Raw genomic sequence first — 25,223 nt, 5'->3', positions numbered from 1 at the left:
GTAAATTATTAAAGGGGTAATAATGGGGCATTTGGATAGCAGTAAAAGGATTAGTCCAAGTCAACATGGATTTATGAAAGGGAAATCATGCTTGACTAATCTTCTGGAATTTTTTGAGGATGTGACAAGCAAAATGGATGAAGGGGTGCCAGTGGATGTAGTGTATCTAGACTTTCAGAAAGCCTTTGATAAGGTCCCGCACGGGAGACTGGTGACTAAAATTAGAGCACATGGTATTGGGGGTAGGGTGTTGACATGGATAGAAAATTGGTTGACAGACCGGAAGCAAAGAGTAGGAGTGAACGGGTCCTTTTCAGAATGGCAGTCAGTGGCGAGTGGAGTGCCGCAAGGCTCGGTGTTGGGGCCGCAACTGTTTACCATATATATTAATGATTTGGAAGAGGGAATTAGGAGCAACACTAGCAAGTTTGCAGATGACACAAAGCTGGGTGGCAGTGTGAACTGTGAAGAGGATGTTAGGAGGTTGCAGGGTGGCCTGGACAGGTTGAGTGAATGGGCAGATGCGTGGCAAATGCAGTATAATATAGATAAATGTGAGGTTATCCACTTTGGCGGCAAAAACAAGGGGGCAGATTATTATCTCAATGGGGTTAGGTTAGGTAAGGGGGAGGTACAGCGAGACCTGGGTGTCCTTGTACATCGGTCACTGAAAGTTGGCGTGCAGGTACAGCAGGCAGTGAAGAAAGCTAATGGAATGTTGGCCTTCATAACAAGAAAATTTCAGTATAGGAGTAAAGAGGTTCTTCTGCAGTTGTAAAGGGCTCTGGTGAGACCACATCTGGAGTATTGTGTACAGTTTTGGTCTCCTAATTTGAGGAAGGACATCCTTGTGATTGAGGCAGTGCGGCGTAGGTTCACGAGATTGATCCCTGGGATGGCGGGACTGTCATATGAGGAGAGATTGAAAAGACTAGGCTTGTATTCACTGGAGTTTAAAAGGATGAGGGAATATCTTATAGAAACATAAAATTATAAAAGGACTGGACAAGCTAGATGCAGGAAAAATGTTCCCAATGTTGGGCGAGTCCAGAACCAGGGGCCACAGTCTTAGAATAAATGGGAGGTCATTTATGACTGAGGTGAGAAAAAACTTTTTCACCCAGAGAGTTGTGAATTTATGGAATTCCCTGCCACAGAGGGCAGTGGAGGCCAAATCACTGGATGAATTTAAGAGAGAGTTAGATAGAGCTCTAGGGGCTAGTGGAGTCAAGGGATATGGGGAGAAGGCAGGCACGGGTTATTGATAGGGGACGATCAGCCATGATCACAATGAATGGCGGTGCTGGCTCGAAGGGCCGAATGGCCTCCTCCTGCCCTATTTTCTATGTTTCTAAATGCAGAGGCTACACTGCAAGATGCAAACCACTGGTTAGCCACAAAAATAGGATGGCCAGGTTACAGTTTGCCAAGAAGTACTTTAAAAGAGTTCTAGAAAAAGGTCTTGTGGACAGATGAGACGATGATTACCTTATATCAGAGTGATGGCAAGAACAAAGTATAGAGGAGAGAAGGAACTGCCCAAGATCCGAAGCATACCACCTCATCTGTGAAACACGGTGGTGGGGTTGTTATAGCCTGGGCATGTATGGCTGCTGAAGGTACTGGCTCACTTATCTTCATTGCTGATGGTAGCATAATGAATTTTGAAATGTATAGTCACATCCTATTTGCTCAAATTTAAACAAATGCCTCAAAACTAATTGGCTGGCAGTTCATTCTACAGCCAGACAATGATCCCAAACATGCTGCTAAGGAGTTTTTCAAGGCTAAAAAATGGAGTAGCCAAGTCAATCACCCGATCTAAACCCAATTGAGCATGCCTTTCATATGCTGAAGAGAAAACTGAAGGGGACTAGCCCCCAAAACAAGCATAAGCTAAAGATGGCTGCAATACTGGCCTGGCAGAGCATCACCAGAGAAGACACGCAGCAACTGGTGATGACCATGAATCGCAGACTTCAAGCAGTCATTGCATGCAAAGGATATGCAACAAAATACTAAACATGACTACTTTCATTAACATGACATTGCTGTGTTCTAAACATTATAGTGCCCTGAAATGGGGGGACAATGTATAAACACTGCTGTAATTTCTACATGGTGAAATCAAAATGTATAAAAATGGCCTTTAATAAAATCTGACAATGTGCACTTTAACCACATGTGATTTTTTTTCTATTATATATCTCAAATTGTGGAATACAGAGGCAAATAAATAAATAATAGGTCTTTGTCCCAAACATTGTGGAGGGGAATGTTTATACACATACACATACACACATACTCAAAAAGCAAACAATAGTAGTGCAATAATAATAATTGTTATTAGCCTGATGGCTGCAAGGAAGAAGCTGTTCCTGAACCTGGACATTACAGTTTTCAGGCTCCTGTGCCTTCTTCCTGATGTCAGTGGTGAAATGAGTGTGTGGCCAGGATGGTGTGGGTCTCTGATGATGCTGGCTGCCTTTTTGAGGCAGCGACTCCGATAAATCCCTTCGATGCTGAGGAGGTCAGAGCCGATGATGGACTGGGCAGTGTTCACAACTTTTTGCAGTCTTTTCCTCTCCTGGACGTTCAAGTTGCCAAACCAGGCCATGATGCAACCAGTCAATATGCTCTCTACTGTACACCTGTAGAAGTTCAAGAGAATCCTCTTTGACATACCAAATCTCCGTAATCTTCTCAGGAAGGAAAGGCGTTGATGTGCTTTCTTTATAATTGCATCAATGTGCTGGGTCCAGGAAAGATCTTTGGAAATATGCACGCCCAGGAATTTGAAGTTTTTGACTCTCTCCACCATTGTCCCATTGATATAAACAGGATTGTGGGTCCTCGTCCTTCCTCTTCCAAAGTCCACAATCAATTCATTAGTTTTACTAATATTGAAAGTCAGGTTGTTGTGCTGGCACCATTTGGTCAATCGGACAATCCCACTTCTATACTCTGACTCATCAGAGTATAGAATTCATCCAACAACGGTGGGGTGGTCGGCGAACTTGAAGATGGTTCGCTCTACGTCCGGCTACACAGTCATGAGTATAGAGTGAGTAGAGCAGGGGGCTGAGCACGCAGCCTTGAGGTGTTCCCATACTGATTGTTAATGAGGAAGAAGTATCTCTTCCAACTCGAACAGACTGGTCTGTGGATGTGGTAGTCGAGGATCCAATTGCAGAGGGATGGGCAGAGACCCAGTTCTGTGAGCTAGGTAACCAGCTTGGAGGGGCTGATGGTATTGAATGGCGAGCTGTACACCTATAAACATCAGCCTGATTAAGTGTTTTTATTGTCCAAGTGGTCCAGGCGTTTGTGGGCGGCGCGACTCACGTCGCAGCGGCCTCTGCAGTCTGTCCGTCTTTTTATTATTTTTTGTCTCGTTGAATGTAGTTTTTATTTATTTATTTTTTGTGTATGTGTGTGGGTATGTGTGTGGGGGGCGGGGGGTGGGGGAAACTTTTAAAATCTATCCCCTGCACGGAGAACCCGACCTTTTCTCTGTCGGGTCTCCGTTGTCGTTGGGGCCTAGCACCGTGGAGCGGCCTCCAGCAGGAACGACCTGGGGCTCCAGTCCCGGAGCTGCGGAGCTACTCACCATCGCGGAGCTGGCCGAGTTCGGAGCGGGAGGAGCGGTGGTGGCGCGCTGCTGCGACCTGACCCCGGGGATTCGGAGGCTTACCGCAGGTCTGGTGGACAGTGACACCGGGAGCCCGCGGGTCCCTGCTGGGAGACCGCTTTTCGGGGTTTCCGCAACGGCGACTTCACCCGCCCGAGTTGCGGGGTTGAAGAGTACCTTGAGCGGGGCCTTACTTCATCGCCCGGCGTGGCTTGGAATGGCTGCGGGACTTTGCTAGCGCCCGCCGGGGGCTCCAACAACAAGACCCGGAGCGTGGCCTTGCATCACCCGGCGCGGCGTTAATGGCCGTGGGGCAATTACCATCGCCCGCCGGGGGCTTTGACTTTGACTCTGACATCGGGAGGGGAATGGCAAGTGCAGGGGTGAGATAAGTCTTTGCCTTCCATCACAGCGAGGAGGAGATGCGCTGTGATGGATGTTTGTGTAAATTGTGTTGTGTCTTGGTTCTTTTTTGTGTGTATGACTGCAGAAACAACATTTCGTTTGAACCTCAATGGGGTTCAAATGACAAATAAATTGTATTGTATATAGTGCGGAGAGGAGGGCCAGTGAGATCGCATCCGCTGTTGACCTATTGTGACGGTAGGCAAACTAGTGGGTCGAGGTTCTTGTTGATGTCACATGTAACTAGTTACATTTTATGTAATTAATTTGAAAGTTGGGGATTTTATATTCCATAGCCGAGCTAATATTTTGATCAGTGTTCTGAGTCCATCAACTATATCAATTTCTACTTTAATATCTGTAAAGGTATTCTATAAATTGAATCTAGATATTTCTCAGTACCTATCTTTTCTTTTTGTAGACAGCAGCAGAAGAGGAATTATTGGAACTAGATGATGGCACTTCAAGTGTTTCAGGTGCTGGATCTGGACCAGACTACAACTACATCTTGAATATGTCTCTTTGGTGCCTTACAAAGGAAAAAGTAGATGAACTACTGAAACATAGGGATTCAAAAGTAATGTGCTGTTTTCATATATTTTTATATTTGTGTGGCTATTTCCATGAATGCTATAACAGCTATTATGTTTGTTGCAGGGAAAGGATCTTGATGATCTCAAGCGAAAGAGTGCTCCCGATCTTTGGAAGGATGACCTTGCTGCTTTTGTTGAAGAGCTTGATGTAAGTTTGACAAAACATGTCCACCTGGCAGCGCATATTTTGAAGCTATAAAATATCTTAATATACATTTGGTGTCCAAATGTTTAATTTGTTTTAACATTGTGCATTTTGTAGTCATTACTGCAAATGCTTTCTGTCCCTCACCAGAAGGAATGGGGTAAATCTTACTGATCAGAGTCAGCTGTTCCAGTGGAGCACTAGTCCTCAGCTATATGTCATGGACATCTCTATTCAGCTGTCCATACATGCCAGTCTGAGACTCTGTGACTGTTAGTACTGAATCTGTCATCATGCTCCATCATTGGATTTCTTGTGAAGTCCTGTACTGCTCAGATTCTCCTGCATTGTGCTGATATATTGCCTTTCAAATCTACACTAGGTCAGGCTGACGTTGGATCTGAGACCCAGTAATTTCAATAGGGAAAGTAATTCTTAAAGAGATAATTATTACACTTTAATTTCTAAGTATGCTGTTAAGTATAATTGTTAAATCTTTCAAAATTGTTAAAATCTTTGACAGCTTTTCCAGAAAACAAAGCTCCATCGCCAGCTTTGTGGTCTTGAGGCAAAGCCTCCTTATTATGCCAAATGAGGTCTGATTGCCTTCTGGGTCTCACTTCCTGACATGAGGGATTGAAGGTCAATCCTTTGGTTCAACTATGCAGGTCAAGTGAGTAATGATCTAGCCTGAATGACTCAATATTTCTTACCTATCACCTCTTTCTAAATTCAAATGAATAGGTTCAATTGAACTTGTGTAAAAGAGCATTTAATATACAAAATGTTAATGAACAAAATCTGATTGTTACTGTTGTGAGTTGCAGTTCACGAGAAATCAAATTAAAAAGTTGGACTCAACTTGGATATTGTAAATTATATTGGATTTCTGATGCAGTGTAGATTGTAAATTTGCCCCGTCGCCAAAGCTATGCATTGCACAAGTTTTTAGTGAAGCTGCACTGCAGACTATGGAGAGAAATATGTAACAGGAGCAGTAAATTAATCTAATTAGATTTGAATATCATTGGTTGCCAATTGAAATATTCAGAATTCAGGCAAATATCTCAATTGTTTCAAATATAGAGCGCTTTATTTCTTGAATTACAGTGAAAATCTTAAAGATATGATTGTTAAAACAAGTTTATTTCTCACATTAATGCAGCGTGTGGAAGCTCAAGAGAGAGAGGATGCTCTATCAGGATTTGTTACCAAAGCAGTCAAGGGAAAAGTTGGTAAACCAAAAATGAAAAGGATGCAGCTTGAAGAGACTTTACCCTCAATCTATGGCAGGAGAATTGAACCTGTCATTACATTAGCATTGAAGGCAGATGGCACAAAAAAATTGTTGAAAAAGAAAGGAAAGGTAAGTTTACAATTAATTAAAGGCACATTTGGGGTATATTGTAAAGTTTCTGTCATTCATTTACAAATGTTGTTAAATGGTTTACATTGTAAAAATGGTATTATTGCAATTGGGATTTAAAATTACATTTATTTTGGATTCAATGAAACTGCATCAGCCAGGTCCTGAGTATTCCTAATGACAAATTACTCAATTTGTTAAGCAAATAACTTTTTCCTTGTCACTCTATTATTTTAAACTGACAATCACTTACTGACATCGTAGCCCGAAGGAATATGCTTTTTCTTATTTAATTTGTCTTTCAAGATACTTTATAACCTGGCACCTCTGGTATTTTGCCATGGAATTGCTACATTGCTGCACTTTCATTTTGCGCAATACTTTTTAATCATACCTTGAGGAGTGATTGAAGCCTGATTGAAGTGATTGAAACCCTGAAGAAGGGTTTCGGCCCGAAACGTCGCCTATTTCCTTCGCTCCATAGATGCTGCTGCACCCGCTGAGTTTCCCCAGCAATTTTGTGTACTTTTTAATCATAGTTTGTCCTAGAGGTTCATAACTGCAGAAAGCAGAGGCCCTAAAAGGACACCTGCTATAACTAAAACATATATTTTCTAAGTGATTTCAAAATCATTTGACAAAAGATCAATTTACTTCCCTAGGTGAGAGCCTAAGATCATGATCTAAAAAGAATTGTTACTTTCTGGGGACTCAGTTACTATATCATTATGACTATATATATATGTTTTGTTTTTTTTTAAATATTTTTATTAGTAGCATATACATATAATAACCAAAACACGATTTGCTTACCAATTACATATATACAAAGCTTCTATTTTTTATTTTAAAACATTTTGAAAGATGGAGCTATAGAGAGGAGAGAAATAAGAGGCGAAAAAAAAGGAATCTCTAAACTAATAGAGTGGGGAGGGGGAAAAAAACAAAGGAGATTACCAATAATACAATTTTGGAGATAGGTCCATAGATTATAAAGTGTAATTATTCATCCAGTCCTGGATTCAAGTTTCAGTCCAGCTTCCATGTTGATCCAATTTACCTTTTTAGAAAATCAATAAATGGAGACAATATTCTAGCAAATAGCTTTATTTTTTTCAATTAAGACAAGTCTAATTTTTTCCAAGTGTAAGGTCTCAGACATTTCCGTAATTCACATTTTAATTGTGGGGGTTGTTTTTTTTCAAAATTTTAGTATACATTTTTTCCCAATATACTATAATCAAGAAAATTGACTATATATTTTTTCTGACCACACTTAGTTTCTTTTCTTAAATTGTGGTGAAAACCCTATTTTAAATGCATTTTGGATCTCCCTTACTTACTGCAAACTAACTTTGACAAAACAGATGATTCTAGGACCTTACCAATCATTGAGTTCCATTATGTGATTTGAATTCACTTTATGGAACTTCCACCTTGAAAAATAAAAATATTTTGAATCCACAATTAAAGTACTGAATCATCTGCACAATTGTTAATTATTCAGAAAAACATTTTTTTAAAAAAGTGGTTTGCATGAGAATTTGGTCGGCAGAGTGACGCCGCTAGCAGAGCTGCTGCCTCAGCATCAGAGACCCTCGTTCGATCCTGACCTTGGGCGCAGTCTTTGAGGAGTTTGCACGTTCCACATGTGGCCTCGTGGGTTTCCTTCCACATCCCAAAAGGTTAATTACCCCTGATATCTAGCGAGTGGATGAGAAATTGGTATAACTTGGAACTGATGTGAAAGGATGAACCGTGGTTGGCGTGGGCTCAGTAGGCCAAAGGGCCTGTTTCCATGTTGTATCTCTAAATTAAATTGAACTGAAAAAAGCTCAGCCACAAATGTTTGAGAACTCTAGTTAAAAACAGACATTGATGTCCCATTTGACGCTCTCGACCTTGCAACTTCTCATTAAGTCGTTAAACTTTTAAATCATGCTTTACCTTTAAAATCTATACTTTACTTGACCAACACATATATATTGAAAACATAGGAAGGAAATTATTATTCCTTTATTTAGCAAATTAATGAATTTGTATCTCCTTGGAGACATTGTTATACAGCACAGAAACAGGCCTTCAGCCCAACACGTGTATTCTAACCAAGATATCTATGTTAACTAGTTCCATTTATATTTGTATACCCATATTTTCTCTAAACCTTTGTATTGATGTACATTTCTAAATATCTTTTATACATTGTAATTGTACCCACATCTACAGCCTGTCTGCCCCGGCAGCTCGTTCGGTTTACCCAAACACGCTGGATGAAAATTTTGCCCTTAGGTCCAAGGCATTTTTCTCAATACAAATATTTTTTTTAATTAGTGGGCTGTTATTGTTCATATTTAATTTTCAGGGTGATGCAGATGCAATAAAGCTGGAATTTGATGAAGAGGTTGGGGCAGCAATAGGAGAAGGAAATGGAGAAGCATTGGACACAAGTGAGGCCAAGGTTAAAGCTCCACGCCTGAAGAAAGAAAAGAAGGAACCTGGTGTGTTTACACAAATTAGGATGTGCTCCACTTTATGCAGTAGACAAACTATATTAACCAGAGTGAGAAGCATGCAGTGCCCACTAACTAATTCGAACAAATACAGCATTTTCTTAAATGTACCTGGTATTAATAAAGCAAAGTCCATTCCTAGACTACGTCAAAACAATTTAAAATTCAATGTCATTTTGAATGTTATAATAAAAATAATGAAAGTTTGAAAATTGTCTGTCAAAGTATTATCCTCAACTAAAATAGAGCTACGTCAAAGAAACATCACTGCTATAACAAAGTGAATATTTGCAGGTTTGTACAGATATGATTTACGACATAGCTCTTTGCCTTTTTATTAAAGGCCTGCTGCCTCAACCTGATCAACTGTGACGTTGAAACAATGAAATAGCATAATTCTTATTAAGTATATTTTCTTTCCAGGAATGAATTGAATAGTATCCTACTCTGATAGTGTCTGCACTTTAAACATATCATAAACAGTTTAAAGTTTTCATGCTATGTAAACCAAAAATATGGCAAATTAACACCTGTACAGTGATCAAGATTACCGTATGTTAATTTATATACCTATTTTTGTAACATGAATAAATTATAATATAGAAATAGGCTTTTCAGCCAAACAAGTCTCTACCAAATATCAAGCACCCATTAATCTTAATCACTTTTTAAAGTCCTCACATTCTTAGCAATTCCCCCCCCCCCAAAGTTTCTCCTCCTCATCTACACATTGCAGGCAATTTAGAGTGGCCAATTAATCCACCAACTGCATTGCTTTGGAAAGTCGGAGGTAATCAGGGCACCTAGAGAAAACATCACAGATAGCATCAAAGGCCAGGATTGAACTTGATTGATGGAGGTGTGAGAAAGCAGCTCTGTGTCTGCTGCGTTGTCTCTTTTGATAACGGATTGAACATTGTCATTAAAATTACATCTTTTGTACATCAAAACTATAATATATATAATAAATTCTGATTACAAAGTAAGAAGATGCTTATGGCATTAATTTCTGTATTTTGTTCTCAGGTGCCAGAGCAAGAAAGACACCTCAGACTTCTAAATCTCAAGTCAAAAAGGGAAAGAAAAAGAACCCTTGGTCTGATTCAGAATCCAAGACAGATGATGACCTTGAAGAACCCGACTTGACATATATTCCCAGAGAGATCACACCTCGTAGAGCTGCAGGTGATCAACATGAATAACCCTACCGGCTGGATCTTAATGTACTAAATACGCCTCTCTGCTCTTTTTGTATTTTTATACTTCCCTGGAATATGAGCATCACCCGAAAGTTCAGCATACAATGCTCATGTCTAATTATCGGCCAAGTCTGTGCTTGACCACCATCTTGATCTGCTGTAGTACTTGTGGTGGTTGTTATATGTTGATGTTATGTGGGAAGTACCAGGATTTTGACCTAGTGCTGATGAAGAAATGGCAATATATTTCCAAGTCGGGATAGCATGTGACTTGTAGGAAAACTTGATAGAGATCATGTCCCATTAGCAAATGAAAGATTTATGTGACCATTCCTGTGACCATTGCCACAGGGCATTTTATCAAAGATATGAAATGCAACCACCATGCACTGTGGTTGAGGATGTTAATGGACTGGTGGATGGGATGCCAAGCAAGGGGGGGTAGAGGGGGTCACTTTATCGTTTAATGAATCACTAGTCTTAAAATGAAAAAATAGTGCATTCATTTAAATAATGAATTATTGCATCGTGCTTATACTTTCAGATGATGGGAGGACTCTGGAAGTCAAAGGGGATGCTTACTGCAGAATACTTTGTCTCTGGTACGCTGTTGCAACAGTAGTAGTTATATGGAGATTCCAGTTATGTTCTTGATCAATGATAAATACCAGAATGTTTATGGTGAAAATTCAGCAATGATAATATTGTTGAATGTCAAGAGAAGGTGGATAGACTTTGTTAGATGGTTCACCTTTGTCAGAGATATTTGTCAGTAATCCACCCGAAGCCTATGCCAAAGAAACTGAAAGTCTCATTATTCCAGTCCTGTTGCACATGGCAATTAAACACTCTTGGCCATCAATGAACATCCACGCTCCAAATTAACTGAAGGTCAGTTATGTAGTATCTGATGATACATGAGCCTGGGATAATTTTTCAAGGAATCCTGCTGTGTTGCCTTGGGATTGAGAGCAGATTCTCCTTCAACAAACACAACCATCCTCCTTTCCACCTCGAGGAGAATTTCTACTTAACTCCAAATGGCTTTAGTCTTACCAGCCCTCCTTGATACCACTCTCGTACCACTTGACGTCAAAGAAAATCAGTATACCATTGGGATTATTAAAGATGTAATAACAGCGCATTTGGAAAGCGCAGGATCGTTCAAAGTCAGCATGGATTTATGAAGTGTAAATCATGCTGGACTAATCTGGATTTTTTTGAGGATGTAACAAGTAGAATGAATAATGAAGAGCCAATGGGTGTGGTGTATTTGGACTTTCAAAAAGCCTTTGACATGGTCCCACACAAGAAATTAGTGTGCAAAATTAAAGCACGTGGTATTGGGTGTAGGGTATTGACATGGTTCGAGAACTGGTTGGCAGACAGGAAGCAAAGAGTAGTAATTAACGGGTCCTTTTCAAAATGGCAGGCATTGACAAGTGGGGTGCTGCAAGGCTCAGTGCTGGGATCCCAGTTATTTACAATATGTAGTAACAATTTAGACTAAGGAATTAAATGTAACATCTCCAAGTTTGCGGATGACACAAAGCTGGGTGGCAGTGTGAGCTGTGAGGAGGATGCTATGAGGCTGCAGGTTGACTTGGATAGGTTGAGTGAGTAGGCAGATGCAGTATAATGTGGATAAATGTGAGGTTATCCACTTTAGTGGCAAGAACAAGAAGGCAGATTATTATCTGAATGGTGTCAGATTAGGAAAAGGGGAGATGCAATGAGGCCCAGGTGTCCTTGTACATCAGTCACTGAAAGTAAGCATGCAGGTACGGCAGGCAGTGAAGAAAGGTAATGGCATGGTGGCCTTCATAGCGAGATGATTTGAGTATAGGAGCAAGAAGGTCCTGCTGCAGTTATACAGGGCCCAGGTGAGATCATACCTGCAGTATTGTGTGCAGTTTTGGTCTCCTAATTTGACGAAGGACATTCTTGCTATCGAAGGAGTGCAGCGTAGGTTCACCAGGTTAATTCCTGGGATGGCGGGACTGACATATGATGAAAGAATCGATCGACTGGGCTTATGTTCACTGGAATTTAGAAGGATGAGAGAGGATCTTATAGAAACATATAACATTCTTAAAGGTTGACAAAAGTGCTGGAGAAACTCAGCAGGTGCAGCAACATCTATGGAGCGAAGGAAATAGGCAATGTTTCGGGCCGAAACCCTTCTTCAGACTGATGTGGGGTGAACATTCTTAAAGGACTGGACAGGCTAAATACCAGAAAAATGTTCCCATGTTGGGCGAGTTCAGAACCAGGGGTCACAGTTTAAGAATAAGTGGTGGGCCATTTAGGACTGAGATGAGGAAAAACTTTTTCAGCCAGAGTGTTGTGAATCTGTGGAATTCTTTGCCACAGAAGGCAGTGGAGGCCGATTCACTGGATGTATTCGAGAGAGATATTGCTCTTAGGGCTAATGGAATCAAGGGATATGGGGAGAAACCAGGAACAGGGTACTGATTCTGGATGATCATATTGAATGGCGGTGCTGGCTCGAAGGGCCTAATGGCCTACTGCTGCACCTATTTTCTAGATTTCTACGATTCAGTTTGTTTGGTGTTGAATCAAAGGTTTCTTGAAGTCCAGTCGCAAGAGATCTTGGGGAACAAATTAACCAACATAACTAGGAATGAACCTTCTCTGCCATTCATCGAAATCCTGGTCCATCTTTCTCATTCGCATTTTTTGTATTAGTACATATCCTTTGATTCCCTTGCGTCCATAAATCTCTTTTTTTTGTTTTGAATGAATATATCTAGTCCACAACCCGGTTAGAGAATTAAAGGATTCGCCGACTGAACAAAGGAATTTCTCCTAATTTCATTCTTAAATAGTCTACCCTAATCTTAACACAATGATTCATTGGTCTAGACTTCTGAGGTAGGGGAAACATTTTACCTACATTGATTTTGTTGAATCCTGTAAAAGTTTTTTCGCATTTTGGCAAGGCTGTATCTAACTCTACTAAACACTGGAGAATAAAGTTAGCTCCGCATGTAATTAGAATAATAAGCTTTTATTCTTATATTCAAATTATTTTGCAGAAATAATCAACATTGCATTTTTCCTTCTGACTTCTTGCATCATTCTCGCTTTAGTCCTCAATGCTAGGTGTCTTGAATATTAATACTTCCCAATCTATCACCATTTTAAATAAAAAGTACATTGCTTTTCGGTTTTGTAGATGACTTCAGATTTTTCTGCCTTAAATTCTATCTGCACACTTACCAAGTTTGACTATGTCCTTATGAAGCCTCTTTAGTTCACCTCATTACTCAACATCGGGCATAGTTTTAAAGGAATTAAGGGATATGGTGCTAGTGCAGGATGAAATGGATCAGCCATTAACAATGAATTGCTGAACAGGTTCAAGAGGCAGATGGTCAACTTTTGCTCCTAGTTAAGCTACTTGAAAATAGGACATTTAATTATTTCAGCCAAATCACTGATGTAGGTAAGTATCATTATCGTATGACCTTGTTATACCTCCTCTAACCACAGTCTGCAACCTGAGAATGATCTATTTATACTTTTTGTTTACTACCTAATAACCAATTATCAATCCATGCCAATATATTACCCCATATGCGATGTGTTCTAAATTTGACCAATCTCCTTCCAGAGATCTTATCGAAAGGCTCTGAAAATCTAAACACAGTACAATCAGTAGTTTGCCGTTATTTGTTGAAATATGACATCCTCAAAGAACTCCCAAAACAGATTTCCCGTTCATAAGTTCATTAGGTTGCAGAACTTAATAGTGGTGACTGGCATTTCTAACAGAATATAGTAGCAAATACATACAGAGATGTCTTTTGGACTCAATGTATTGCATAATTTATGAAGCTAAATCCTCTTGTTCGATTGTCCCCACCATTCTTGGTTGGAAGTGACAGGACCTTTTGATCTGATCCTATAGTTATGGAAATATGTAGCTCTGTTATTGGCTTGCTGTTTCCACTGTTTAATATGTAAACAGTGTTGATTTGCTTCACCAGAGTGGAACCAAGGTTTTAGGTAGCATGGCAGCTGGTCATCAGCATAAAGGTTCCTTGCTTGTGGGTAACCTGATATCGCAAGGTTTTGAGGTGCAGAATTAACATTAAAGATTCCTGTGACAATTCTCATTGTACCACTGTCTGCTTATCTGCCTCCAATTCACATACAGATCCTCCCCGTGTTACGGCAGGTTCCGTCCTGAGAACTGTTCGTAAGCCGAACAGTTCGCAAGTCGGAAATGCAGCCACAAACCAAGTTCTCACAAAGCAGAAGATGCCCGCAGAGGTGGGTTGTCCCATAGGAATAGATAGTCTGGTGAAGCATTTTAAATCTTGTTTTGGCACTCTTAATAATGCTAATACTAACAAATTGCAAAAGATGAGGTTTTAAATGCTATTGAACATACTGCTGCTGGTTCCGTCGCATGTCCCGAAATAGGATTTGAAAAATGGACATTGATGTGTTATAATCATACAGTGATACAGCGGAAACAGGCCCTTTGGCCCAACTTGCCCACACTAGCCAACATGTCCATAGCTAGATTGTATTCTTTCTGGGTTCAATGTGACAAATTTCAGCTAGTGTCAAGAACTTGCAACCTCACAGTAGCCGGCAATTCATCTCACTGATCTCCTAAATGCTTATTTGTATATGTAGCTTATTAGTAATTCTGGCATTCATAAGCTGATGACGACCTGTATGTCCTGACTTGGAAATATATTGCCTTCTGCCATTATCGCGGGTCTAAATCCAGGAACACTCTACCAAACAGCATTTACCAGAAGGACTGCAGAACTTCAAGAAGAAGTGAGTTTGTCACTTCTTCTTTTGTGTGGCGTGCACAGCCTAAAGTTGTAGGGGAACTTGTTCTATTTGATCTTCTGTTTGTGCACGTCGAGTTGATTGCATTAGTCGAAACAGGGCGGACCACGTGAAGGTTGCAAACTTCCACCCCAGTTTGTCACCATCTACTCGGACAATTAGGAATGGGCAGCAACTCTACAAATTTGTATATCTTATTTTGATGGTAACACTGACATTCCAAAATATGAATAAAATAGTGTGTTTTTTGGAAAGGGACAGTAATCTTGAATCAAGACCAACCATCCCAGGATCTTTTCACAAAATTGTAACACAATTTTGTTTCTTCTTTCTATATGATGTTTTGGGGTGTTCGTTCGATTGAGCAGTTTTTATTTCTAACATTTTCAGTTGCTTAAAAAAAATGTTTTGTCTAAACTGCTTCAGTGCACTACTATTTTGTACATGATTTAAAGTGATTTTTACATGGTTGAATTAGATTGGGATATAAAAAATATTTCACATAAGCAAATCTTTCTAATGACGTTATCCATGTCATATGAACATAAGCTATTCATCTTATTCATATTCGTTTTTTATGCCAGTTATCCCTAAATGCGTAATTAAAATTAGCTGATACCTGAGATGATTACAGTAGTTAGATTTTTAAACTCAAATCAGACAAAAGTAGATGAGGGAGATAAGATTATAAGAATGTAGGAGACAGAGTAGGCCACAGGCCTGCCTCTCTTTCACAATGATCATGGCTCATCTACACGAGAACGTGTCTCTTTTATGTCAATTCTGCTATTCAGTGTAGAGCATTCCAGAGTTTCATAACCTTCTTCAAGCAGTTGTATGTACCACTATTTTAAATGACCACCTTGTCGCACAATTTTATAACTATTCCTCCTCATTTGAGATTCTCCCTTCAGTCTTATCATATTATGCACTAAGGGCTTCAATATTCACCCTCATTCGTCTAAACTACAAAGAAGAATATAGATCTAATTTCTGTATCTACTTATGCAAAACTCTCAAACCATGAATTTGCCTAGTGAGTCTCCTTTGGGCTGTCTCCAATGCCAGTATATCCTCTATTAAATAAGCATAACGTGTGCAAGACTGTGTGCAGCACTCCAGGCATGCCCTCATCTCTATCCTGTGACTATGTTTCTCTTTTTTTAATTCCAACCTTCTTGCAAGAACGGCCACTAAGCCAATTATTTTCTTTTTGTAATAGATTATTTCAGCAGCCTTGAGTGGGAGTGTAGGCTTCCGTTATAAGTTATTTGTGGGGTGAAGACTGCTAATTTGAAAACTTTTTCAAATTACTTTTTTAAAGTTATACAGATGGAGTAGTATATTTTGGACTGAAATTATGTTTCTAGACTTGTCTTCAGTTCTAGGTATATGATAATTCAGAAAATTAATGCGGTTAATATAAATTTATAGCTGTAACTTTGTTTCCATAGCTGAAAAGCCGAAGTATACTTTTGATTTCTCCGAAGAGGAAGCAGATGATGATGAGGATCTAAAAAAGAAATCCGAATCTCCAAGTATGGAAGAAAGGGATGCAGAATTTGTTCCTTCAGACAATGGTGGAAAGGAGGATGAAGACGATGATGATTTTTTCACCACCAAATCAAAGCAGTCATCTCTACAGTGAGTATTCAAATCTAATTCCCTAACTGTTCTGGCGGCACTTAACTTGCTAGCTGAGCAATTTAATTTTATTGCCTCCTTTTGCAGGCCAACAACGTTACACATTGAAGAATGTCTCCATGTATTGTTGCTATTTATTGTCACCTGAAGTTCACTGAAATTTCCATATTTAATATGTAAATAGTATTTGTAAGGAAGTTCACATGTCATTAGGTTAACACTAGTCTGGTCATTTAGAGAGGCCCAGGGAGCCGTTGGTGCGAGGGGAGGAGTACCTGCGCTGTAAGTATAAAATACATCGCGGGGCTTGCTTTCACAGAGGCCCAGGGAGCCGTTGGTGCGAGGGGAGCTGACACCAAAATCGGCAACGTTCCAGAGAAGGAGTCTGGTGGAAGCCTCTGATTGGTGGAAGAGGACCGGGTTTACATTTTTACATTTCTGCCTTCAGGTTAAGGATTCTGGGAGTTAAGGATTCTGGGAGTTGAGTGTACAGTATTTATTAGTATTTATTAGTAAAGTTTAAAGGATAAAGTTTTGTGTTTTTTAATATTTAATATAGAGTTAATTTGGGAGTAAGATATGTCAGTGGAGATTGGCCCCGTGGTTTGCTCAGCCTGCAACATGTGGGAGATCAGGGATATGGTCGGTGTCCCTGGTGACTACGTTTGCAGGAAGTGTGTACAGCTGCAGCTCCTGGCAGACCGCATTGAACGATTGGAACTGCGGCTGGATTCATACTGGAGCATCCACGATGCTGAGAACGTCGTGGATAGCACGTACAGCGAGTTGGTCACACCGCAGGTAAAAGGTAAGAGGACAGAAAGGGAACAGGTGGCCAATAGCCAGCAAAGCAGTAGGCAGGTAGTGCAGGAGTCCCCTGCGGTCATCTCCCTCCTAAACAGGTATACCATTTTGGATACTGTTGAGGGAGATGGCTCATCAGGGGAATGCAGCAACAGCCAAGTTCATGGCACCATGGGTGGCTCTGCGGCACATGAGGGGGGGGGAAAGAGTGGAAGGGCAATAGTAATAGGGGATTCAATTGTCAGGGGAATAGATAGGCGTTTCTGCGGCCGCAAACGAGACTCCAGGATGGTATGTTGCCTCCCTGGTGCAAGGGTCAGGGATGTCACTGAACGGCTGCAGAACATTCTGGAGGGGGAGGGTGAACAGCCAGTTGTCGTGGTGCATATTGGCACCAACGATATAGGTAAAAAAAAGGGATGAGGTCTTACAAGATGAATTTAGGGAGCTAGGAGATAAACTTAAAAGTAGGACCTCAAAGGTAATAATCTCTGGATTACTACCAGTACCACGGGCCAGTCAGAGTAGAAATAGGAGGATATTGCAGATGAATACGTGGCTTGAAAAATGGTGCAAGGGGGAGGGATTCAAATTTTTAGGGCATTGGAACCAGTTCTGGGGGAGGTGGGACCAGTACAAACAGGACGGTCTGCACCTGGGCTGGAATGGAACCAATGTCCTTGGGGAGTGTTTGCTAGTGCTGTCGGGGAGGATTTAAACTAATGTGGCAGGGGGATGGGTACAAGAGCAGAGAGGCAGGGGGGTGTAAAATGAGGGTAGAAGCAATAGGTAGCAAGGTGAAAAGTAAAAGTGGCAGGCAGACAAAACCAGGGCAAAAATCAAAAAGGGCCACTTTTCAACATAATTGTATAAGGGGTAAGAGCGTTGTAAAAACAAGCCTGAAGGCTTTGTGTCTCAATGCAAGGAGTATTCGTAATAAGGTGGATGAGTTGAACGTGCAGATAGCCATTAATGATTATGATATAGTTGGGATCACGGAGACATGGCTCCAGGGTGACCAAGGCTGGGAGCTGAACATCCAGGGATATTCAATATTCAGGAGGGATAGAGAGAAAGGAAAAGGAGGTGGGGTAGCGTTGCTGGTTAGAGAGGAGATTAACACAATGGAAAGTAAGGACATTAGTTTGGAGGATGTGGAATCGGTATGGGTAGAGCTGCGAAACACTAAGGGGCAGAAAACGCTGGTGGGTGTTGTGTACAGGCCACCTAACAGTAGTAGTGAAGTTGGAGATGGTATCAAACAGGAAATTAGAAATGCGTGCGACAAAGGCAAAACAGTTATAATGGGTGACTTCAATCTACATATAGATTGGGTGAATCAAATTGGCAGGGGTGCTGAGGAAGAGGATTTCTTGGAATGTATGCGGGATAGTTATCTAAATCAACATGTAGAGGAACCAATGAGAGAGCAGGCTATTTTAGACTGGGTATTGAGTAATGAGGAAGGGTTAGTTAGCAGTCTTGTTATACGTGCCCCCTTGGGCAAGAGTGACCATAATATGGTTGAGTTCTTCATTAGGATGGAGAGTGACATTGTTAATTCAGAAACAATGGTTCTGAACTTAAAGAAAGGTAACTTTGAGGGTATGAGACGTGAATTGGCCAAGATTGACTGGCAATTAATTCTAAAAGGGTTGACGGTGGATATGCAATGGAAGACATTTAAAGACTGCATGGATGAACTACAAAAATTGTTCATCCCAGTTTGGCAAAAGAATAAATCAGGGAAGGTAGTGCATCCGTGAATAACAAGGGAAATCAGGGATAGTATCAAAGCGAAGGATGATGCGTACAAATTAGCCAGAAAAAGCAGCATACCAGAGGACTGGGAGAAATTCAGAGACCAGCAGAGGAGGACAAAGGGCTTAATTAGGAAAGGAAAAATAGATTATGAAAGAAAACTGGCAGGGAACATAAAGACTGACTGTAAAAGTTTTTATAGATATGTGAAAAGAAAGAGATTAGTTAAAACAAATGTAGGTCCCTTGCAGTCAGAAACAGGTGAGTTGATCATGGGGAACAAGGATATGACGGACCAATTGAATAACTACTTTGGTTCCGTCTTCACTAAGGAAGACATAAATAATCTGCCGGAAATAGCAGGGGACCGCGGGTCAAAGGAGTTGGAGGAATTGAGTGAAATCCAGGTTAGTCGGGAAGTGGTGTTGGGTAAATTGAATGGATTAAAGGCCGATAAATCCCCAGGGCCAGATAGGCTGCATCCCAGAGTACTTAAGGAAGTAGCTCCAGAAATAGTGGATGTATTAGTAATAATCTTTCAAAACTCTTTTGATTCTGGAGTAGTTCCTGAGGATTGGCGGGTAGCGAACGTAACCCCACTTTTTAAGAAGGGAGGGAGAGAGAAAACGGGGAATTACAGACCAGTTAGTCTAACATCGGTAGTGGGGAAACTGCTAGAGTCAGTTATTAAAGATGGGATAGCAGCACATTTGGAAAGTGGTGAAATCGTTGGACAAAGTCAGCATGGATTTACGAAAGGTAAATCATGTCTGACGAATCTTATAGATTTTTCGAGGATGTAAATAGTAGCGTGGATAGGGGAGAACCAGTGGATGTGGTGTATCTAGACCTCCAGAAGGCTTTCGACAAGGTCCCACATAAGAGATTAGTATACAAACTTAAAGCACACGGCATTGGGGGTTCAGTATTGATGTGGATAGAGAACAGGCTGGCAAACAGGAAGCAAAGAGTAGGAGTAAACGGGTCCTTTTCACAATGGGTGGCAGTGACTAGTGGGGTACAATATATATTAATGATCTGGATGTGGGAATTGAAGGCAATATCTCCAAGTTTGCGGATGACACTAAGCTGGGGGGCAGTGTTAGCTGTGAGGAGGATGCTAGGAGACTGCAAGGTGACTTGGATAGGCTGGGTGAGTGGGCAAATGTTTGGCAGATGCAGTATAATGTGGATAAATGTGAGGTTATCCATTTTGGTGGCAAAAACAGGAAAGCAGACTATTATCTAAATGGTGGCCGATTAGGAAAAGGGGAGATGCAGCGAGACCTGGGTGTCATGGTACACCAGTCATTGAAAGTAGGCATGCAGGTGCAGCAGGCAGTGAAGAAAGCGAATGGTATGTTAGCTTTCATAGCAAAAGGATTTGAGTATAGGAGCAGGGAGGTTCTACTGCAGTTGTACAGGGTCTTGGTGAGACCACACCTGGAGTATTGCATACAGTTTTGGTCTCCAAATCTGAGGAAGGACATTATTGCCATAGAGGGAGTGCAGAGAAGGTTCACCAGACTGATTCCTGGGATGTCAGGACTGTCTTATGAAGAAAGACTGGATAGACTTGGTTTATACTCTCTAGAATTTAGGAGATTGAGAGGGGATCTTATAGAAACTTACAAAATTCTTAAGGGGTTGGACAGGCTAGATGCAGGAAGATTGTTCCCGATGTTGGGGAAGTCCAGGACAAGGGGTCACAGCTTAAGGATAAGGGGGAAATCCTTTAAAACCGAGATGAGAAAAACTTTTTTCACACAGAGAGTGGTGAATCTCTGGAACTCTCTGCCACAGAGGGTAGTTGAGGCCAGTTCATTGGCTATATTTAAGAGGGAGTTAGATGTGGCCCTTGTGGCTAAGGGGATCAGAGGGTATGGAGAGAAGGCAGGTACGGGATACTGAGTTGGATGATCAGCCATGATCATATTGAATGGCGGTGCAGGCTCGAAGGGCCGAATGGCCTACTCCTGCACCTAATTTCTATGTTTCTATGTTAAACTGATAGTAGCCTTGGAAGATTATTTATTTATAATCCTTTTAACTATGATTTGTATTCACTGTCTTTCTTGTTAGTAGAAATAGTCCATGATATGGTATCTAGACCCTGGTTTTAACTTTGTATATATATGTTTGGAATAAATTCTCATGACCTTTTTACTGGCTCAGTGCTTGATCATCGGCATTAATAGAGAAATGAACGACAATGTAACCAGAAAATTGAAATTAAAGCATAATACAGGTTAAACACTGATTGTCCGGTCTGTCCCTCTTTATAATCCAGACAAAATTACAAGAGCTCAGTGGAAATTCCCTGATTGTCCGCAGGTGGCGACGCTCTTTCAGAGTTTCAGTAACTCCGTCACGAAAGAGTTATTTGTTTACATCTAAATATTGAAATCCCTCCTTGTCTAATTCTATCTCTGCTGGCTCAATGTTTAAGTTTTCATGTTTTCATTCTGCCTGGCCCCCACAAACCACCCCATAACCCCTCCTCCCCCCATTCTGTTCAATTTTCCTCTTATCCTCTGGAACTCTGAACTTCCTCTCAAGCTTTCTCTAATTTACTAGGCACCTTTAAAAGTGTGCTTCCCAAAATCCCTTTTCAACTATGCTGTCAATCTTCTCTCCTAACTGTGTAGGAAAGAACTGCAGATGCTGGTTTAAATCAAAGATGGACACAGAATGCTAGAGTAACTCAGCGGGACAGGCAGCATCTCTGGAGAGAAGGAATGGGTGACATTTCGGGTCGAGACTGTTTTGCAGAGGCAATATAGTTAGTAAACCCTTGTTTTAATGGACCCACATAACCGATTTCAGATTGACAACCGATCCCTGGCTACCACCATCTCCCAGGTCGTTTAGAGCCCCAGCTTCTGACCCCATTCCTGATTCGCAAGGTGCACCCACCACAGCTGCTATTACGACTCATGTTGTAGCCCCTGGGGACTGCTTTCTTTGGGCCGCCATGCACTCGGTCACCATGGGGCCCCCTCCCCTCCCACCTGCTGCTGTTTCTTGCTGTTGTCGGTGGCTTTGTCTGCTGCATGCTCAACCACCGCCACCTGCTTCTCCCGTCGCTCTGTCTAGTTGGCCTCTGAATGAGATCCTGACCCACTGAATTACTCCATCATGTTTTTGTCTATTACCGATCATCTGCAGTCATCGGCAATAATGGACACCACTCCCTCTGCTATGGTCCGTTTACAATAAACCCTTGTTATAACGGACTATAGCGGAGAGAGTGGTGTCCGTTATTGCCTATTGTCCACTATAACCGAGTAAGGTACTATCATCGTCTGTATTTGAAACAACAAACTGCAGATGGTTAATAGACAAAAGGACACAAAGTGCTGGAGTTGCTCAACATGTCAGGATATCTGGAGAAGTTGGATAGGTGAAGTCGGGACTCTTCCTCAGACTGATTCAGTTGGCAGAGGTACTCCAGCACTTTGTGTCGTTTCACTTTAAAACTAGGCGCCGATGAGTGGATTGGGTGGGGATGTGGGAGGAAAGAGGGCGACTGGAGAGAGTGACGGGATACGCTAATGGCGTTTGTCCATGTAGAGCAGACAAAGCCACCGCCGATGACAAGAAACCGCAGTAGGTGATAGGGGAGGGAGCCCCACGGTGTGAAAGCGCTGCCCAGGAGCTATAACATGAGCAGCTAACAACAATGTCAAGTCAAGAGTGTTTTATTGTCATATGTCTCAGATAGGACAATGAAATTCTTACTTGCTGCAGCACAACAGAAAATGTAAACATAGTACACAATGGGAGAAAAAAAAAGTGTGTGTATATACACATTCACACATATTCAATAAACAAACAAATATAGTGCAATAATAATAATAGTCTGTTATAGTTCAGAGCTTATTTACTGTCGTGTTTAATAGCCTGGACTGTAGGGAAGAAGCTGTTCCTGAACCTGGTCGTTACAGTTTTCAGGCTCCTGTACCTTCTTCCCGATGGCAACGGTGAAATGAGTGTGTGGCCAGGTGTGGGTCTTTGATGTTGGCCGCCTTTTTGAGGCTGCGACTTTGATAGTTCCCTTCGATGGTGGGGAGGTCAGAGGACTGGGTATCCAGATATTCTGACCTGTTGAGCAACTCCGATGGACTGGGCAGCGGTCACAACTTTTTGCAGTCTTTTCCGCTCCTGGACGTTCAAGTTGCCGAACCAAGCCACGATCAGCCAGTCAGTATGCTCTCTACTGTGCACCTGTAGAAGTTCAAGAGAATCCTCCTTGACGTACCGACTCTCCGTGATCTTCTCAAGCGCTGATATGCCTTCTTTATAATTGCATCAGTGTGCTGGGTCCAGGAAAGATCTTCGGAAATATGCACGCCCAGGATTAGAGGCATAAAGTGATACAGCATGGAAACAGACCCTTTGGCCCAACTTGCCCACACCAACCAACATGTCCCAACTACATTTGTTTCATCTGCCTGCGTTTGGCCCATATCCCTCCAAACCTGTCCTATCCATGTACCTGTCTGACTGTTTCTTAAATGTTAGGGTAGTTCCTGCCTCAACTACCTCCTCTGGCAGCTTGTTCCATACACCCACCACCCTTTGTGTGAAAAGTTACCCCTCAGATTCCTATTAATTTTTTTCTCATTCGCCTTAAACATACAGTGGCTTGCAAAAGTATTCATACCCCTTGAACTTTTCCACATTTTGTCACGTTACAACCACAAACGTAAATGTATTTTATTGGGATTTTATGTGATAGACCAACACAAAGTGGCGCATAATTGTGAAGTGGAAGGAAAATGATACATGGTTTTCAAATTTTTTTACAAATAAAAAACTGAAAAGTGTGGCGTGCAAAAGTATTCAGCCCCCTATACTCTGATACCCCTAAATAAAATCCAGTGCAACCAATTGACTTCAGAAGTCACCTAATTAGTAAATAGAGTCCACTTGTGTGTAATCTAATCTCAGTATAAATACAGCTGTTCTGTGAAGGCCTCAGGCGTTTGTTAGAGAACATTAGTGAACAAACAGCATCATGAAGCCCAAGGAACACACCAGACAGGTCAGGGATAAAGTTGTGGAGAAGTTTAAAGCCGGGATAGGTTATAAAAAAATATCCCAAGCTTTGAACATCTCACGGAGCACTGTTCAATCCATCATCCGAAAATGGAAAGAGTATGGCACAACTGCAAACCTACCAAGACATGGCCGTCCACCTAAACTGACAGGCCGGGCAAGGAGAGCATTGATCAGAGAAGCAGCCAAGAGGCCCATGGTAACTCTGGAGGAGCTGCAGAGATCCACAGCTCAGGTGGGAGAATCTGTCCACAGGACAACTATTAGTCCTGCACTCCACAAATCGGGCCTTTATGGAAGAGTGGCAAGAAGAAAGCCATTGTTGAAAAAAAGCCATAAGAAGTCCCGTTTGCAGTTTGCCACAAGTCATGTGGGGGACACAGCAAACATGTGGAGGAAGGTGCTCTGGTAACAAATTTAACAAGATATTCAAACATTAGTTTATTATAAAATCTTATTTTTATTTTCTTTACCTAGTGCTGGGAAAGTTACCCCACAGCTCACAAAAAACCATGAGCCTGAAAATATATTCTCCTCATCATCATATCATGAGAGATCAGAAGAAACGGGTAGGTCAAATTATTGTTGACAATAAATGTAATGCTGCATTTTCACTGGGATGGAGAGAAAAAAATATTATGCATTGGGCTTTAATGGAAGTTTTTTTTTGCTAATAGTACTCAGTGGATCACTCCATTGTTTATATGTTGATTTTGAGTGAATATGCTGACTGTTTACTTATAGAATGCTGTTAGATCCGTAGTCTCGTAGCAACAGATGAAGACTTGTTACTTTCCAAGCTGATTAATTTCTAATTAAACCTATTAACGTTTGATTTTCCTGAAAATTGGTTAGAAATTCCATAATCGAGGATCTCTGCTGGAGTGTAAAAGATCAAGAGGAAACTTGATTGAAACTTAAGACCGAAAGGAATCTTGAACCCTAAAGCTAGGGTTGACGACTTAAAAATAAGTAGTTTCCCACTTAAGAGAGAAGAGAGAAACACTTTCTGTTAGAAGGTCCTACCTACGTCTTTGGAATTGTCTTCATGGGGCAGTGGAAGCGGAGTCTCAGAGCATTTTTAAGGCAGACATGGATAAATCCTTGATTTGGAAGGGGGTGAAAGATTATCTCGGATATTGGAGATGATGTGTTGAGGCTACATCGGATTAGCCGTGAATGTTTAATAGTAGAACATACTTGAGGGGCCATGTCATGGTGCTCCTAATTTGTATGTTTGTAATAGAGTGGATTTTAAGGGGTTGGAC

The 25,223-nt window shown here is 41.2% G+C and overlaps 1 protein-coding gene across 6 annotated transcripts in view; it reads left to right on the top strand.

Annotated features, from left to right (window-relative positions):
• top2b (DNA topoisomerase II beta) overlaps window positions 1-25,223 on the top strand; it is a 135,093-nt gene that overhangs the window by 91,433 nt on the left and 18,437 nt on the right. For all 6 annotated transcript variants that reach the window (XM_033047055.1, XM_033047022.1, XM_033047014.1 and 3 more), the window contains 7 exons: window positions 4,458-4,613; window positions 4,694-4,777; window positions 5,940-6,140; window positions 8,503-8,638; window positions 9,677-9,835; window positions 16,140-16,329; window positions 24,433-24,524. In XM_033047055.1, the coding sequence (XP_032902946.1) occupies window positions 4,458-4,613; window positions 4,694-4,777; window positions 5,940-6,140; window positions 8,503-8,638; window positions 9,677-9,835; window positions 16,140-16,329; window positions 24,433-24,524 (1,018 nt within the window). The remainder of the gene's footprint in view (window positions 1-4,457; window positions 4,614-4,693; window positions 4,778-5,939; window positions 6,141-8,502; window positions 8,639-9,676; window positions 9,836-16,139; window positions 16,330-24,432; window positions 24,525-25,223) is intronic.

The sequence above is a fragment of the Amblyraja radiata genome, chromosome 2 (genome assembly GCF_010909765.2).
Source record: "Amblyraja radiata isolate CabotCenter1 chromosome 2, sAmbRad1.1.pri, whole genome shotgun sequence".
In the NCBI taxonomy this organism is placed as follows: Eukaryota; Metazoa; Chordata; class Chondrichthyes; order Rajiformes; family Rajidae; genus Amblyraja; species Amblyraja radiata.
The sequence above is the reverse complement of the archived record's forward strand: the minus strand, read 5'-3'. Positions and strand labels throughout refer to the sequence as shown.